The following is a 19,535-nucleotide window of genomic DNA, read 5'->3' as shown; positions in this document are numbered from 1 at the left end:
TAAGAGATCATCAGGTGATGACTGAACAATAACCTTTGGAATTCATAATGTGGGAACTGGACTGTTTATGAACTTAAGAGCAATTGTTATGGGATGCTAATTTAACAAACAAGTCTCATTCAATTGGGTTAAAGAAAACAACTTTTTCTATTTTGTTTGTTTTTATAATCCAGGTTTGGCAAATGGAGAAGTAGCTAGGAGAGTAGAAAGGACATTGGGCTCTCTGAGGGTCTGTATTTATTAATTAATTTGATAGGACATATTACAACATGTTTCTGTGCCCAAAAGTAGATGTGATTTTACTTCATTTTTTAGAGGTAAAATAAAGAAGCTTAGAGAGAGAAGGAAGGGGAGTGTTTGCACTTATTTTGTGCTCTATAACAAAACACATAAGACTGAATAGTTTATAAAGAACAGAAAGATATTTTCTCACAGTTTTGGAAGCTGAGAAGTCCACAATCAAGGTGCTGGTGTCTTGTGTGGGTCTTCTTGCTGCATTCTCACATGGTAGAAGGTGGCAAGGCCCAAGAGAAGACAAAATCCCTCACTGAGGCCCTTTCATAAGGGCACCTAAGCCCATTATAAGGGAGGTGCCCTAATGGTCTAATAATTTCTTAAAAGCCTTTCTCTTAATACTACCACACTGGCAATACCTGAGTTTTGGAGGGGATACATTCAAACCATACCAGGAAGTTTTGCAGATTTGGGAAGTAAGAAGGATAAGTTGTCTGAGAGAGAGAGAAGACAGATGAAGAATTCCAGGCAGCCTAGCTAGGCAGTGCTGAGGACTCCACTTGATGTTGGTGAACACGAAGTTAAAATGTGACTGAATGTCATGACTGTGTGCTTGGTTCTATCATGTTTATCTCATGGGTTCTTGTCACAGATTAAGCACATTGTTTAACCAGTGCTGGGGATTTCATGGGCAAGTATACCATAGGAAGAAAGAGGCAAGAGCATTGAGATTATTTCCAAAGAAATGATTGCTGTGTGGCACCAGCACATTTAGCCAGGACAGTGTATACATGAACAAGATAATAGATCAATAATGGTCAATGGCTTGGTGGGTTCCATGGAGAAAAATTGTTTGCAATGGTTGAACTAGAGAAAGTGGTCTGGAAAACCGAGAGGTTGTGGTCAAAGGTTAAGAATCTCACAATTAATATTTTGGAGGAAACGCTGCTATTGACAATAATCAGGTCTAGAAGTTAACCAGGGGACTGTGTTTCTGAGATGAGGTGGCAGGAAAGAGCATTGCTAGGGAGAAGATGCAGAAATGAAGGGGTGTGGGTGTAAGATGCTTTTGTCTAAATGAATGCTGATGAATTATAATGACGGTGTGATAGAGAGAGGGCAGAAAGCCAGATGCTAAGTTCTTTAAGGAATAACAGGGAATGATATGTAAATAATCACCAAAATAAGTGGCAGGAGGCACAAGTCTTATGACATGGACTTCAAAGTCAGACAGTAGGTAGTGAGGGAGGAGTGATGATAGTCATGAAGTCTTAATAAGGAAGAAGAAACACATTTTCCTCTTCTGGGCGAGGGATAAAGGAGTGTGAGAGAAATCAGCACCACTTTAGATGACCAAGGGGAAAGGAAAGCCCTTAAGAAAGAAACCATTTTCAATTAGTTAGTTAGTGGGAGACCCATTTAGAGAAGAGGTTGAGGCTTCAAGTCTGTGGGTTCTGCAGGGAGCAACTGGAAGAGTCTGGGGAGTGAACAAGGCCCTTAACCACCGCAATGTTGGTCTAGAGATGATGGCTAAGATGTCCAGGGCTGCAGAGCATTTTGGAACTAATAAGACTGGTTTGTTGGGTGTATGCAGATCAGCAGTTCTAATTCTGGCTTCTTTTGTGAAGTTAGGGTGTACTGTGGGCAGTACTGTGGCCAGAGGAAGAACTGGGAATTAATGACAACCAAGGTGGAGGCTATGCTGGGGAGTTAAAAAGAAGACATTTGGCAGTGTTTCTAAACGGGGTCCTATGCCTCTAGACTGGGTCCTAAGCTAAAGGGACCAAGGTTAGCCTGGGGTCCATAGAAACTCCAGTTCAGCTGACTCAGTAAGCAGAAATGCCCAGTTTGTGATACGAAGCATGCATTTGCTTGGTGCATTCTCTATGATATATATTCCTCAGAGTCTAATGTAAAGTCTCTGCGGGTCGATTGTCTGGAATTTGCAATAGCAATCTTTCTTCCCACTGGGAGACACAACTAGCCCTGAGGTCTTCTGTCCTCAGTTCTCCTTTAAAGTGTATCATCAGAGCCATGAATCATGTTCCACCCTCCACAAAGTCATCTCAATGCCAGTGGCTCTCTCTCAAGCCGAGACCCCTCTCAGTAACTCTTAGGGCATGATGGATGACCAGAATGAATGGGAATCCCAAGATAGTCCTGACTGAACCCCTAGGCATGCAATGTCTGTGATGTCTGGGTTTATTAAACTCAAGGCCAACAAATGATCAATGCATGGAATGAAGAAGAGGTAGGTTTGGCCAGATTTCAAGTAGTCAAGCTAAGGGACACTAAGGAACACTCAGGACCGCTATTGTACTTTAGGCTACATTTTGAAACACTGATCTAAACTACTTATGCACAAGAAATCATGCACACATTTATCAATTCAACCTTCTCTAAACATGTATTTTCTGTTCCAGGAAACCGTTAAGTCAAAAAATATAACACAGTAGTCCCCCTTTATACACAAGGGATCTGTTCCAAGATACCCAGCAAATGCCTGAAACCTAGGATAGTGCTGGACCATATATATAGTGTTTTTTTGATGTGATAACTGAGATAGCTATAAAGTGACTAATGGGTGGGTTATATAGACAGCATAGGAACACTTCACAAAGGGATGATTCATGTCCCAGGCAGGATAGAGCATGTCAATGTGAAATTCATCATGTTGCTCAGAACAGCATGCAATTTTATTTATTTATTTTTCCTTTTTAAAAATTTTTATTTTTAGAGGCACAATCTTGCTCTGTCACCCAGGCTGGAGTGCAACGGCACAATCACAGATCACTGCAGCCTTGAACTCCTAGGCTCAAGCGATCCTCCTGACTCAGCCTCCTGAGTAGCTGGGACAACAGGCATGCATCCCCATGCCTGGCTAATTTTTTTTTTTTTTTGGTAGAGGTGGGGTCTTGCTATGTTGCCCAGGCTTGTACACTCCTGCTTTTGTATGTATGTATGCATGTATGTATCCTTTTTTCTGAAAATGATTTCACTGAATCTTTAAGCATGGACTTTTCTGAAGCTCTGGGGAGACTTAGAGGGAAGAGGAAGGGAGGGTTCTAGATACCCCTTAGGACCACACTGGCCCTGGGTGCAGGACAAGCCCAGGCAGGAGAAACAGACCCTGCTGAGGGGTCTCCTCTTTGCCTCCTCCCTGGGTCCCAGCTGGGTGGTCTCCTCGGTTCACTGCCGGCCAGGGTCAGGCAGTGCATGGCCAAGCCCACCACTATGTCATCATTCCAGGGGGAAGGGGCTTGAAGGCTGCGTCATGGGGTGACAGGAACCTGGATTTAGTTGGCATGACCTGAGCTCAGGTTCAGCTTTTCCACATCCTGGTGGTGGGGCCTTCGGGTGGGAATTCCTCCTCCACAAAATGAGAGCTTGTGAGAATTAAACTGGCCCCGGCATTTAGGAAACAGCCCTGTGTTGTAGGTTCCTGCTCTCGTGACCCAATTACTTCCCAAATACAAAAAATTAGCTAGGAGTGGTGGTGGGCACCTGTAATTCCAGCTACTCAGGAAGCAAAGACAGAAAAGTGCTTGAATCCAGGAGGCAAAGCTTGCAGTGAGCTGAGATTGTACCCCTGCATGCCAGCCTAGGCAAGAGAGCAAGACTCTGTCTCACGAAAAAGAAAAAAAAGGAAAAAAGAAAGAAAGAAAAATGAAATGGAAGGAAATGAAAAGGAATATATGTAACATAGGCAAGGACTTCATGACTAAAACACCAAAATTGTTGGCAACAAAAGTCAAAATAGACAACTGGTACCTAATTAAACTCCAGAGCTTCTGTACAGCAAAAGAAACAATCAACAGAGTGAACCAGCAACCAACAGAATGGGAAAAAATTTTGCAATCTACCCATCTGACAAAGGGCTAATATCCAGAATCTACAAAGAACTAAAACAAATATACAAGTAAAAAGCAAACAAACCCATCCAAAAGTGGGAGAACGATATGAACAGACACTTTTCAAAAGAAGGCATATATGAGGCCAACAAACATATGAAAAAATGCTCATCATCACTGATTATTAGATAAAGGCAAATCAAAACCACATTGAGATATCATCTCATGCCAGTCAGAATGGCAATCATTAAAAAATCTGGAGACAACAGATGCTGGAGAGGATGTGGAGAAATAGGAACACTTTTACACTGCTGGTGGGAGTGTAAACTAGTTCAACCATTGTGGAAGACACTGTGGCGCTTCCTCAAGGACCTAGAAATAGAAATTCCATTTGACCCAGCAATCCCATTACTGAGTAATATACCCAGAGGATTATAAATCATTCTATTATAAGGACACATGCACACATATGTTCATAATGGTGCTGTTTACAATAGCAAAGACCTGGAACCAAACCAAATGCCCATCGACGGTAGACTGGACAAGGAAAATGTGGCACATATACACCATGGAATACTATGCAGCCATAAGAAATGATGAGTTCATGTCATTTGTAGGGACATGGATGAATCTGGAAACCAGCATTCTCAGCAAACTGACACAAGAACAGCAAGTCAACACCACATGCTCTCACTCATAGGCAGGTGTTGAACAATGAGAACACATGGACACAGGGAGGGGAACATCACACACTGGGGTCTGTTGTGGGGGCCAAGGGAGGGACAGCAGGGGAGGATGGGGAGGTCAGGGAGGGATAACATGGGGAGAAATGCCAGATGTGGGTGAAGGGGGGATGGAGGCAGCAAACCACATTCCCCTGTGTGTACCTATGTAACAATCCTGCATGATCTGCAAATGTAACCCAGAACCTAAAGTACAATTAAAAAAACAAAAAGATTTGCAAGGAATCAAAGAGCATTTAAATATCCACGTGAAGATATTCATCAGCAAGACTGATACCTCAAAGAAAAGAAAATCAAATCAGTGATATTCAGAATACATTGGAGAAGTCCTCCAAGAATGTAGAGGAAAAGGGTAACAGAATGAAAGTGATGACGACGAGAGCTCCGTGAAACCCAATTTTAAAACTCCAAGATTAATACAATAACATTTTCAGAATAGAGTAGAACAACAAACTAATGAAAAAAACAACAAAGAGAACATTTTTTCTTGACCTTTAAAAAAATCATGTTCTATAAAAAGAAATCCTAACATAGACATATCCTGGCAGAATATGTATTGAAATGCTGGAAAACTTTAAACCATTCCGGGATCTGAGAAAAGTACTTAGAAATGAATGAAAATCAGGCTGACCCTGGCTTTTCCTCTGTGATAGAAAATTCAGGGAAACACTAGAATACCATCTACATAGTTTAGGAGAAGGGTTAGAAACCCAAGTAACCAGAGATTTTGGAAACACACTTGTGTAGTCTGCCATCTGTGAAAATAACATACTTGGCTGTTTCTGCTTTGAGAGTACATATCACCAATAAGCAGCTTAAGAAAAATATTACTTTAGTTCAACCATTATGGAAGACAGTGTGACAATTCATCAAGGATCTAGAACCAGAAATACCATTTGACTGGGGTGAGTGTGGTGAGGAAGCAGCAGGGGCAAAGGCCCTGGGGTGGGTGTTGTGAGGAGGCAGCTGGGGCAAAGGCCCTGGGGTGGGTGTGGTGAGGAGGTAGCTGGGGCAAAGGCCCTGGGGTGATTGTGGTGAGGAGGCAGCAAGGGCAAAGGCCCTGGGGTGGGTTTCGTTAGGAGGCAGCTGGTAAGTGTCATCAGCCTGGTGTTCACATGCCTGGCCCAGTTCCCCTAGTCCACTCCCCCAGGGGCGTCAAAGGTCTCAGCCTTGCACGAGAGATTTCCTGACTTTCCAAACTTGTCAGCCCTCGAGGTTTGTCTTCCTGGGTGGGTTTCTGCTGTGCCTGAGAGGTGGCCCAGGGCCATGTGACAGGGGGAGAAACTAGCCCAGAAGCCTGGGTTTGCCTACCGCTCTGCGTCTCACTTGCTGTGTGACCTGATGCAAGTTACCAGACCTCTCTGAATATGTTTTCCTAGCAGAGCTTCCGATAGATGCCTGGTATGGGGTGTGTGGTCAGGAAATGCTGTTTCCCTGCCACTTTTCAATGTTTCCTCTTCTCAGCCGACATTTAAAACAGTTCCCACAGGCTGGGCACAGTGGCTCATGCCTGTAATCCCAGCACTTTGGGAGGCCAAGCAGTAAGTGCCCCATGGGAAACAGATGTGCTGCCTGGGGTGGGGGTGGTTTGCTGTTGGGACTGGGAGCCAGAAGAAGGGGCCAGGGAGGAAGCACCCTGGAGCTGTCTGGGAAGCAATGCTGGAGGCTGTGCCCACTTGGGCAGATGGTCAAGATGAGGCAGGCACCAGTTTAGCCCAGCCACAGACAAAGCTGCTGAGGCTCTGGGGCTCTGTGCCTGCTTGGCACAGATATGGAGCCAGGACTGAGTGGGCCTCTGTGCTCTGGGCTGACCAAGGATGAGACTGGGGCATGCTGGAGAGAGAGCTGACTCCCGACAACCTGGGCTTTGTGTGCAGCAGGTAAGGGAGCCCCCACCACTTGTCTCCCCATGCCAGTGGTGCAGTGCCCAGAGCCTGTAATCCTCACTCTGGGTGTGGGCCAAGAAAGAACGGACCCTTTGGCTGGTGCACTGGGCGACCTTCAGGCTATCTGGGACCAGCTCTGACAGCCTCTGCTCTGGGATCAGCTGCCGTAGCAGCCTACACATGGCATGGGGCAGCAGCGGTGGCATCCCTGGACACTGACCCCAGTAGCATGGAACCTAGGACCAGAAAATGCCACAGTCAGCCCACAGGTGCAGCAGGGCAGGAGGCACTCAGTCACAACTCTGTGGCTGCACAGTGCCCAGTGGCTGCAAACCTGTGCTCTGGGCCAGGCCTAAGGAAAAGTGGACCCTAGGGTGGGATGGCGGTACACTCCCCGACCCCCATGCCCTTGGGGAACAGCCCCACAAGAATCTGCCATGGGCTCAGCCACAGCTGCCACCTGGAAATGGCGCAAGTCAGCATCAGTGGCAACCCCTGGCCCTGTCCTCCCCCACCAGCAGCAGGAATCCCAGGGCCAGATGTCACGATGGTGCCTAATTTAGGTGGTCGGCGGTGCAGCTACAGGGTGATGGAAACTGACATTCAGACTCATCCTGGGTGCTGCAGTGGGCCCAGAGCCTGTGACCCCACACTCTGGGCTTGGGCCAAGGAAGCATGATCTTAGGGTGGGGGGAGGTGCCTTGAGCAACTCCCAGGCTGTCTGAGACCATCCCTGCAGCCTCCTGTGCATTCTGCTGCATCTGCTACTTAGAGATGGCATTCAGCAGCATGGTGGCAACCCTGATCCTGCCCGCTTTCACCAGCAATGCTGACCTAAAGGCCAGATCCTGCTGCGGTGCGTAAATCAGGCCCTGCAGCAGGAGGAGGACTGGAACTGGCTCCCAGCCCATCCCAGTGGCTATAGGTAACCAGCGCCTGCGACCAGTGCCCTGGACCAGAGACAAAAAGGAACAGAAGGGTGGGAACCAGCACTGCCACCCTACAGCTCAACTGTAGCTGCCACCTGCACACAGTGCATCAGAAGCGGTGGCAACCCCAGCTCTGCCTGTCATAAACAGCAGGGGGGGGGGCCCAGGGACAAAGGCCACCTGAGAGGCTGCCACCTAGCCACCTCTGCACCCATCCCTGCCCTGGTGGCAGCCAGCCATGCTCCTACCTCTCTGGCACTCTGCAGTCTCCATCGCTGCCACCCACTGCAGTGAGGCGAGCCATGGTGCCACAGGCTCCAGCCTCCAGCGTGCAGCAGATAGTTCTTCCTTCTTGTGGCATGGAGCAGCTGGGCTGGCAAAGCCAGAAAAGCCTAGAATGGGACACAAGAGAGTGGTAGCATTAGACCCCCCACCTTGTCATGCTAGCCACTGGGTGGCATGGGCCAGTTTCAGTGAAGGCACTCACACCCACCCTCCAAAGGCCACAGCATCTCTTTTTGGCCCAAACTGGCTAGGGAGTAGAGACTGGAGACACCATGGTGCCTGGGCTTCCCGCTCCATGGGAACCACTGGGACCACCCAGGCTATGCTCGGGCACTCCCCCCCACCAGCAGTGTAGCACCCCCTAAACCATCCTCCACCACCAGCACTGCAGCACCAGACAGTGCCCCCAACCCACTCCCCATGTGGGCGATGCAGCCTTGGATAGTGCCCCCAACCAGCTCCCAGACACAGGCAATGATGTCGTGGATCTCACACCTTCCCACCACTGGGGGCAACATAACACCTGACAGCACCCTGAACCCATCCCTTGCCGCTGGCAGTGTTGCACCCCATAGTGCCACCAACCCATCCCAGACAAAGCAGGGAGCCATGGAGAAAAAGCAGGGAGGTCTGGAGGATTCCCAGTGGGGTACAAGTCCCTGCCACTTACCGCAGAGAACTGCCTCCTTCACCATCACGTGGAAGCCACCATGGCTTCTCCAAAGAAACTCGGTCTGACCACGCCACCACCGCCGCCGCCTCTGCCTCCGCTGACTTTCCTCTGGTCGGGCCAGGGCGCCCACCTGCTCTGCTGACTTCCCTCCAGCCGGGGCGGGCCGGAGCCACTGCCGCCTATGCTGACTTCCCTCTGGCTGGGCAGCTGCCGTCACTGCCGCTGACTTCTCTACATCCAGGCTGGGACCGCTGCAGCCGCCGACTTCCCACCGGCTGGGGCTGCTGCCACCTCCACTGACTTCCCTGTGGCCGGGCCAGGCCGGAGCTGCAGCAGCCACCTCCGCTGACTTCCCTCCGGCTGGACTGGGCCGGATCTGCCACCTCAGCTGATTTCCCGCCTGCCCCGCCCGGGCCACTGTCTCCTCTGACTCCCTCAAGCAGTGCCACTGCTCTTGCCAGATCCTCACAGGAAGCGCAGTCTCAGCTTCCGTAGGGGCACACACGCTGGCAGGCACTCGCCCAGCATGCAATTTAAAACTGATAAATTGTTCATTTCTAGAACTTCCTATTCATATTTCTGGGTGCTGGTTGACTGCTGGTAACTGAAACCACAGAAAGCGAAACCATGAACAAGGGAGGACTATTGTACATGGTCCATTCCTGGAGCTTATAGTCAAGTAGGAGGACCAATTGTCCAATCTCTTTTCCACTGCTACAAAAAAAGTACATCAGGGCCTTTGCAGTAATCTCTGAAAACAAAGTGCTAATTGTTCCAAGACTGCTTGGCCAAAGGCAATACGTCAATGTTCATTGACCATTTTAAAGGCCTCTTTCCCCATTCTCCGTGGAGAACAGGGAACACTTCTACTACTTTCTACCTTCTCTGTGCTTATTAATTATGTAAAAGGTCACTTAGAAGCTGTGCTTTCTGAGGCCTGAACATACAGAGAGCAGATCCAACCATTGAGAGAACTCCGGGCACATCTGCTGGCCTAGTGGAAGTACTCATGATTTTTGTTAACAGTGGGGTGGGAAGCAAAGCTTATGCCCAGTGATTTTTAGCTGTTATTTTGCTCATTCCCTAAAAACACTGTAAATGCATAACAAATCAGTGGAGTTGCTGAACATGTGCTGGATTTGTCTTTCTTACAGTTGGCATCTTTATTTAGAAAGACATATGTCAGCCTTCTTATTCTTTGTTCTCCCACAAATATCTTACAGTATTTAAACTTTCTTGTCTAATGCTTTCACCGGATTTAGCGAGGTGTCATTTGTTTAGTGGAAATGCTAATAACTACCTTGGATGATGCAGATTCATGAGGTGTTAAAATTTCTTTTTAATGTGTTAGCATCAGTCTCTCTGATCTTGATGTCAGCTACAGTGGGTGGAATTCAAGGAATATGTATATAGAAATTTCTCTCCTTTCTTTCATTTAATATACACACATGCATGCATATGTCATGCATGCAGACTAACATAAGCATGGGTGTATTCTTGGTGATCGATGGTTATATCAGAAACTACGTAAGTCTCTTTTTGCACCAGGTGACAAAGGAAACAATTGAGAATGTGTCAGAGAAAGGGATGTTGCTATCTGTATCTGTTAGGGTCTAGGCTGAAAAGAGGTGGCCATTCTCAAGTAGTAATTAAAAAAAATTGATAAAGTACTTTCAACAAATATGTGGGCATGATTTTGAAAAATCGGCACAGAAGAATGGAGCATGCTTAGGCTATCAGCCCTGCCCTGAAGAGGCAATAGGAGGGAGTAGCTACCATCATCTGGTACCCCACTGAGGGTGGCTGTTTGGAGAAGGTTGTCAGACAACCTTGCGGCCTCCAGGAGTGGGAATGGCCAGCCTGCAGCAACCCAGCAGTGAGAAACTCAGCTCCAGCCATTGGAGTTTCTCAGAGCAATTCTCCATGGCCACAGGTAACCGGAGCCAGACAGGGGAGACCCTGGTACTCAAAGAGAGTGGAACAGGGTCTACAGTGACAGAGGGTCTTCCACCACATGTTTCTCTGCTCAGGGATGGTGTTCTATAAGATTGGTTAGTTACTTGCTGTATTACTCCAATATGGCTTCAAAAATATGCCAGACTGGGGCATTCAGATAAGATAACACATGGAATCACTCTCACCTGCAACAGCAAGTTAAGGAAAGAGAATTCCCGACTCCTTTTGCTATTCTCAAGAGGTTGGATCTATTAGTAACAACAAGCTGCCTCAACAGCATAGAAGTCTTAATAGCCAACTGAGGTGTTAGTCTGTTGGCCAAGCATCTTGGATGTCCAAACTTAGGATAGAAATGATATTTACAACGAGGATTCTCTTGTTTCTAACTGTATTGCTTAGCACGAAGGCATCCCATCTGAATGCTAACACACACACACACACACACACACACACACTCAGGGTTTCATCCCTTATGTTATTTTCATGATGACTAAGACCTAGGGCACTGGGCACTTTACAATGATTGGAGAAACACTGAGTGCATGCCGAAACTCGGCCTCAGCTCTGCAGAGAAATACTGTCTGGAAAGCCACCTCTTCTGCACTTAGAAATTAGTTAAAACCTGAGGAGAAAACTCTGAAAGTAACGCCTCTCTTTGTAACTAAAAAAATATGCAATTCCTAAAAAAATTTGCATTAAATTTAATGGATGATATACACATAGGAGTTTTGTTTGTTTGCTTGTTGTTTTTATGTTCTGCAAAGAAAAAAAAACGCATTTGTTGTCAGTACATTTAGATCTCACTTTGGATCAAAACAGCAAAAGCTACTGAAGACAAAAATGTCCTGGCTGCACCCAGACCTCGAGGCACCGTGAAGAGATGGGGAACCTTCGCTTAGGTAATCTATTCTCCTAAGACAGTTCTGCTGTGCTTTTTGCCAGAGAATGGGGAGAAGATAGAGACCTTGGGAGGGTCCTTCCGACAGAATCAAGAGGAGCAATTCTCAAAGTAGGTTCCTCTCCCCTGAGTGATGTCAGCAGATATCACCAAGAAAAGTATGCAATGGTTAGACAGGTTGAGAAATGTCAGGTTCCATGAAGTTAAAATAGGTTACTTCACTGAGAACTTTGTGAATCTCCAACAGATTGACATGGTACATACAAAATTATCCAAATTCATTTAGCTATGGAGACATTTTATTTAACTTTTAAAGGAAACATCTAGAAGAGAATAAGGTTCCCTGAAACATGCTTTGAAAAACACAAACCTGAATTTTGTCAAGACTCTGATACTGACAGCCTGCCCAACAGACACAACCAAGATAACGAAAGAAGTTCCTCATGTTCGTGGAAGCAAAGATCTGTCAGAACTGACTTCTCAAAACAGCCGAGATACAAACATTTTAAAAGACGTTTATTCATGACACAAGGGCAAAAACATGGGAAGTGTATGCTACAATTTTTAAATGGTTGGATTAAAATATTGACATTCTAAGACAAGTCTGCACCAGCCTTGTAAAACATACCTGGAAACACCTGTGTGTCCACACAGCAGCCCAGTGTAGTTCTGGGGTTGCCATTCAAATTCTCATTGAGCTCTTCTAGGCATAGTTGAGACCCCAACACCTGGCCCCAAATGAAGAATCCTCAGCCTGTTATGTGGCTCCATCTTCAGCAAAGAGGAGCCCCACATACCCTCAGAGCCTGGCCCCATCCCTGTTCTCCCACTCCCCATCTCAGCCTCGTGGCCATTGCGTCCCATGGGGCCCAGTCTCAAGTCCTACTAAGCCAATGGTCCATCCAGACACAAGGAGAGAAGTAAGGACACTGCATATTGTTTTTAATTTTAGAAATACTAAAAAAAAAATTAGAGTGAGCTTTAATTTTTATTGTTAATGAGTATCTGAGGATTTAGTAGTAAAAAGTGTGTGATTAAACTACCATAGAAAATTCTTTCCTGAAGTATTTCATTCCTGAAAGACCCTCGAGGAAATTCTCCGTATAGGCCTGAAAAACTGTCTTTCCTTCTCTTCAGCACATTGACCAGCTGCTGGGAATGAAAAAGGAGCATCAAAAGTCTGGTTCTTGTATAAACAGCAGATGATAAGAACATGGAATATTTGCAAATTCTTTGCTAGAAGCTCTGCTTTCTCTTGAAATGTTGCTTGCTTCCTTTTATATGTTTTCATTAAGGTATTTCTTAAAGTCCTCAATGGGGTTGGAGAGTTAAGACTTTTAGCATAGACGCTTTCATGTACCCTTGGTCCCTTCTTGCTGTTATAACAAAAACACCTTAGATGGGATAATTTATAAACAAATAGATTGATTTCTCATTTCTGGAGGCCAGGGAGTCCAAGGTCAAGGTACCAGCAGATTTGGTGTCTGCTGAGGGATACTACTTGAAGATGGTGCTTAGTTACTGTATCCTCTCCTGGTGGAAGGACAGATCAAGAAAAGGGACAAATATTATCTCTCAAGCTCTTTTATAAGGGCACTAATCCCATCCACAAGGGTGGAGCCCTCCTGGTCTTATCACCTCCAAGGGCCCCACCTATTAATGTTATCACCTTGGGAATTAAGTTCCAACATAGGAATTTTGGAGTGACACATGCATTCAAGCCCAGGATCGTTGGACAATTGAAGATCCTCACCTTTTGGCAAAGGTTGTAACCAAAAAAGAGGCAGTATTTGTTTATCATTTGGCAATGTGTTTGCAGGCAATAAAGAGACAATATTAAAAAATATATAATGGTGAGTTTTGTCTCTTGGTTCCCAAACATATCTTTTTACAATAAAAATAACCAGGCTGGGTGCAGTGACTCACACCTGAAACCCCAGCACTTTGGGAGGCTGAGGTGGGTAGATCACAAGGTCAGGAGTTTGAGACCAGCCTGGCTAATATGGTGAAACCTCATCTTTACTAAAAATACAAAAATTAGCTGGCCATAATGATGGGTGTCTGTAGTCCTAGCTATTCAGGAGGCTGAGGCAAGATAATTGCTTGAACCCAGGAAGCAGAGGTTTCAGTGAGCCGATATCATACCATTGCAACAGAGCAAGACTCCATCTCAAAATAATAATAATAATAATAATAGTAATAGTAATAATAAAATAATCAGAGTAAGGTGCAGAGGGAGGCAAATTATTACAGATTTTAGGACAGAAGTGAATCTCTGAAAAGTATATAATAAATGGATATTTGATTTTAGAGATTCTGTAATTTGCCCAGAATTTATACACCACTTACTTATGTGCCATGCTGTTTTGGGTACAAAGGAAAAGAATTAGACAATCGTCCTTCATGAAACTTCCTGTCTTAAAAGGGAGAAAAATGTATGTACAAAGTCACAACATATTAATTGGTAGGTAGTATACAGAAAATGCTGTGAGAATACAGACAAAGCAGTGGGAAAGCCAGCATCAAGTGACAGATAAGACTGCCTACAGATGTCACACTTTTAGATACAATTTGAAAGCTCTTTAGCAGTTCCTCAGGCCAAAAAGAAAGGAGCAACATTCTAGGCAGAGGAAAAGGAGGACATGACTTGGTTTGTACGCCCCCAGAAGCAGATCCCAGTACAAAGATGTGCAAGAAGTTTATATGGGACTGTAGGGAACACAGGTAGGTAAATGAGAAAATGTTGAAGAAAAGAAAGGCAACTGGAGAAAAGATACAGCATAAAGTTGGCAAGCAAAGTGAACAATTGGAATCTAATTTCACAGGGAAACTGGGAAATGGTGAAGAGCACACACCTAGAGGTGAGGGAGCTGGGGTATTTATACAGTCATATACTGCAGCCCACTGGCATTGGTCAGACCTGGCCTTTCTTTAGAAGGGCAGTGTAGTTTTTAACTTGGCTTTGGAGAATTCCTAAAGGCCCAAATACACAGATGCTGGAAGTCAGAAGTCAGTGGAGTGTTCTAAATAATAAGGCCTGGAAAATTAGGCAAGGCAAGAGCAGATTCTGCTATAAAGTGTGAGTCACTGAGATGCAAACAAGGCAAATGGCAAGCGTGTTCACAGGGCATTCTCTGGGGTTGGTCATAGTAGCCCAAGATAAGCCTGGTGATGCTATTGTTTTCTTGTTTATCATACTTTGACAGGTGGGGACTGTTATGGTTTGAATGTGTTCCCCAAAACTCATGTGTTGGAAATTTAATCCACAATGCAATAGTGTTGGGAGGTGGGGCCTAATAAGAGGTGACTGGGTTATCAGGGCTCTGCTCTCATGAATGGTTAATCTTGGGAGTGGTTAGTTAGTCAAGAGTGGATTGTTATCAAATGAGTCCAGCCTGGTTCTCCTTTACAAGTGCTCACTTGCCCATCCACCCTTCCACCATAGGATACCATGGGATCATGTAGCAAGAAGATACAGCTTCAGCAGATACAGCTGCTTGATCTTGGACTTCCCAGCCTCCAGAATTATGAGCTAAGTGAACCTCTATTCTTTATAAATTACTCTCTTTCTGGTATTCTGTTATAGCAACACAAAATGGACTAAGATAGGGACTCATGACTAGGGCGAGATTGCTGCTCTCAGGGCCAAATAGTTTTCACAGACAGCAAAGACTCTCCTGGGAGTGGGCTTTTTATACACAAACCAACCAATCCATAGTCTGTGTTCCGTACCACCTCCTCTGCCTGACTCTTATACTACAGGAGGCAATGTTCCCCTGCCTTAGTCATCCCAGGGTCAGTAGCAGATAACTAGAGACAGCCCTTCTGCCCAGAGTTTATGGGAATTAAACTAGAAAATTCTAAGCAGCTTACTCTGCCTTGCCCATTTCTTCCTGTAAAAACCACAATAAAAGCACTTTCTCATGTTTTTCCCTCTGCCTCCTGTGCCTCCTGGCCAAGCCTGGTGCCTCTCCAGCATAGAGCACTTCCTGTTTCTGGGGAACTGTGAGCAAAATCTTCTTCTTCCATATCAATTATTTCTGTGTTGTGTGCCCTAACATACCTGTTTAAGACAAATTTCAGGTACATTTTAACACAGAAGACACAGTGCAAAGAGCCATAGGGGGCCAGGGCAAGGGACCTGGAATGTCTCCTCTGTGTCCCTGGAGATTTTACTCCTGGTGAGTACACACACATGCATAGTAATTACCCTTACTAAGTTGAAAGGCGAGTTTGCTCAACTGGATGCAGTCTCTGATGACAGTTTTCTTTGATGTCTTCCCTCTCTACTAGTCATAGGACTCTATTTTCTTTGCGGCATTCACGTTCCTTTGATATGTCTGAATGAAGTCTGTTTCCTCCAACCAGCCCCTTTATGCTGGAAATACAGATCTGGGGGACATAGGGGTTGGGGCTGACATTTGCCAAGTCTGAGATGCTGGTCCCATATGCTGCATTGTGAAGTTTTCACAAAGACAGTGGCTTCCCTAGATGGACTTCCTGCCTGAGGGGGTCATCAACAACAGCAGCAACAACAAAAATCAGCAAAGTGGTCATATAAACATAACAGTTGTCCTGAGCACAAGGTCAGTTGGAAGAAAAGGACAAGCAAATACTTTCCTGGGTTTTATACATGAACCAACCAACCAACACAGAGTCCATGTTCCGAGGGCTGAGTCACCGTAGTAGGTTGTTGTAATCTTCTAGTGAGAGATAGCTTAGCCTCTAGTGGGACGGGCAGGCCTGGGAAAGGGAGGCAGGGAAACCAGTCCCAAAGGGTTTAGGAGGTGCCTGTATGGAAGAGTGAAACCAGTGGGCATGTAGAAATGACAATGACAAGGAGGAAGAGGAAGAAAGAATGATTATTAAGTCTTGCTTAAGCTGGGCGCGGTGGCTCACGCCTATGATCCCAGCACTTTGGGAGGCCGAGGTGGGGATCACGAGGTCAAGAGACCATCCTGGTCAACATGGTGAAACCCTGTCTCTACTAAAAATACAAAAGTTAGCTGGGCATGCTGGCACGCGCCTGTAGTCCCAGATTCTTGGGAGGCTGAGGCAGGAGAATTGCTTGAACCTGGGAGGCGGAGGTTGTGGTGAGCCAAGATCGTGCCATTGTACTCCAGCCTGGGTAACAAGAGCGAAACTCCGTCTCAAAAAAGAAAAAGTCTTGCTTAGTTAGTTAGTGGTGTTTCTAACCAAACTAGAGAACACAGAGAAAGAAGCGAGGTTAAAGAAATTTTTAAAAAGTTAAGTTTTGGACTTAGGTATCTGTGTTAAAATCAAATGGTTATATCTAGTAAGCTGACTGAATTATGAAATACTCATAAATATCCACACCTTGGCTGGAGATTAAATTTGGAAATATCCCACGGTAACTGAAATCCTGGCTATGTACAAAGCCCTGGAGTCTGAAATGAGATAGAAGAAGAAGAAAGCAAAAGGAATTCACACTGACAGCTCTGTCGTCAAAGGTAAATCTGTTATCACAGCTCCTTGGCTGAGTAAAGACATGTACACATTAACTGGAAAAATAAGTTTGGTGTATCATAGCAGCCAGTGCTCTCATGGAAATCTTTGTCATGTTGGTTGAGAGTGAAGTTATTCTTACTTCAACAGAGACAGAGTCCCGAGGAGCACTACTTTTGAGTTGTTTTCTAGGAGACCCAAGCTATGTTGCTAATAAACAGTTTTGTTTTGACAGCTTCCATTTGCTATAAATATAGTTCCAAGGAGAGTGTCCAATATTTCCTGATTTGAATCCAGTCTGAGCAGGTGTGTTCATTGCATGAGTCATGCCATTAGCTGCCAGGACTGTGACTTGGCCACAAAGGCACTTAACGGAATAAAAGCAAGCTGGGAAGAGAACCAGGCTTCGGGGATCACAGTTGCTTGGGATTTGGAGATTCTCTGATAAATTTGCTTCTTTCTTCTCATTACTGTTAAAAGCAATCACACCATCCAGAGTTCCAAGGAGAACTTCTACATTAATAGATAAATATTTGATCAAACACAAGACCTTTCTTCTTTCCTTTTTAATTCATAGTGTTAGTGTATTTCCACCGATAGGCTGCTCGTGCCAGTTCTGCTATTCAAAGTAGCCACTTACTTTGGTAACTTCCTCAGAGGAAGCTCTTTAATGAAGAAGTAACAGATTAAATATAACTGCATGAAGAACCTTTCACTTTATTCTAAATAAATATATTTGCAATTAAATTAGTCATTGAAATGAGGAAATCACCTGCAATGCATTTCAGTTGAAGGTGTCTGTCTTTAAATAGTGATGTAAGGGGGTCTTAAAATACCTTTATGAATGACAGCAGTTTCGGGGGCTAAGGTCACAGAAATAAAGACCTGAGCCCACATTCACCAATGTTATAAATTATAAAAGAATGTTTAGACATAAAATCTAGACAATGAAAATAGAGATGCTGCAGTGGCAGGCTTAGGAGAGAAGGAGGAATTTGTGGTCCTTTCTTAAATTACCTTTTCATGAATGAGAATAAACTCATACAACGATTAAATAGGGCATGTGTTCTCGTTCAGGATGCTGTTTTAAAGTTCTCTTCAGCAGTTTACATGGACTTTGATATCATTACACTCTGATTAAAGTGCTAAATAAAAAGAGGGTAAATACTTCTTAGCTTCCACTGGAGTAATGGTAAACCCAAATTACAGTCAGCACCACAGTAAAGAGCTACGCTGGATGAAATCTGGAACCACATTTGTGGGAAGGACACAGGACCGGCCCAGTGAAGTCACTCTTCAGTGAAACAGCAGAGCTCACATTATCCTTCCAGGAATCCTGCAAAAGGAGCCACTTGGGATGCAATAAGATGACAGCAGCTTTCTGGAGCTAAGATGACAGGCAGTTTTTTCTTTGGCCAGATGTTCTGGTTACAAATCAGAAAGCAAACTTGTTCACACAAATGAAATAAGGGTGCAGAAAAGGATAATGATTTGTTCTGTTTATTCCAGCCCTTTTTACTGTCAGACTGCCACTTTCACTCATTCTTCTTTCTGCCCATGAAGCTCACCTTAGAGAGAATTTCTGAGAATAAATGGAGCTTAGTGAAGCTTCTAGAAAATAGTATAAAATACTAATGTTGGAGCTAAAGATTTCTAAGGTTGATGAATTCTAGGTGAAGACAAAGAACAGAGTGGAACCTGGTAGTGGGGAAACAAGAGAGGATAAAACCACACTACAAATTAAAGCACTGGGAGTCTGTGTTGCTGGAATTCAGGCTGAAGGGTGGATATGAGGAGGGGTGATTAAACCAGGTTTCAAAGCCATGATTGAATGAGGTGGAGTTTTGAGGATGTCAGAAAAGAACAATAAATTGGGCATATAATCTAGGCAATATCATTCAGGACATAGGCATGGGCAAAGATTTTATGACAAAAATGTCAAAGGCAATTGCAACAAAAGCAAACATTGACAAATCAGGTCCAATAAAACTAAAGAGCAACAGCTTCTGCACAGCAAAAGAAACTGTCATCAGAGTGAACAGGCAACCTACAGAATGGGGAACATTTTTCCAGTCTCTCCATCTGACAAAGGTTAAGTCATGTTTATCAATATTTGGATCACTGATGATAACCGAACTATTCAAGAAAAGTTGTTAACTAAATGGCTGCATGACTTTTGGTGGGAGATTGTATTGTAGCTCAGGAAAAATTTATTCCTTTTGTTGCACCTGCAACCCTGCCCAGGAGGAATGTACATCCTTGTTCCAGAAGCAAAGGACTGGGTGACTTGCTTTGGCTTGCTGGCATGTGAGTGGATATGGATGTACCTATCCAAGCTAAGAGCCAAACACACATGCTGCTTTGGGCTCACTCTATGTGCTCTTACGCTCAGAGCCATGCGTCCCAGAGAGTGTTTCACCTTCAGCCTGGAAATCCAGGAGAATCAGATCTCTGCTCTACCCACCTGTGGCCTGCAGTAGAACTGCCACAGCCCACCGGCAAGATCAGGAGTGAGAAATAAAGAGGTGCTGGCTGTTTCACACCTCCTCACACACAAAGGAGCCTCGGTAACCTTAAAGGCTGACTTCTCATAATACCTACATCCAGCAAATCC

General features: G+C 45.0%; 1 protein-coding gene across 1 annotated transcript in view; it reads right to left on the bottom strand.

Annotated features, from left to right (window-relative positions):
* LOC100895811 (uncharacterized) overlaps positions 1-19,319 on the bottom strand; it is a 56,072-nt gene extending 36,753 nt beyond the window's left edge. The window contains exons 1-4 of the mRNA XM_078345290.1: positions 19,308-19,319; positions 12,499-12,607; positions 8,599-9,168; positions 7,892-8,035 (exon numbers count right to left, since the gene is read on the bottom strand). Coding sequence (XP_078201416.1) covers positions 7,892-8,035; positions 8,599-9,168; positions 12,499-12,607; positions 19,308-19,319 — 835 coding nt within the window. The remainder of the gene's footprint in view (positions 1-7,891; positions 8,036-8,598; positions 9,169-12,498; positions 12,608-19,307) is intronic.
* Positions 19,320-19,535: the final 216 nt, after the last annotated feature.

Source organism: Callithrix jacchus, chromosome 1, assembly GCF_049354715.1.
Source record: "Callithrix jacchus isolate 240 chromosome 1, calJac240_pri, whole genome shotgun sequence".
NCBI lineage: Eukaryota > Metazoa > Chordata > Mammalia > Primates > Cebidae > Callithrix > Callithrix jacchus.
This window is presented reverse-complemented; position numbering and strand designations above follow the sequence as displayed.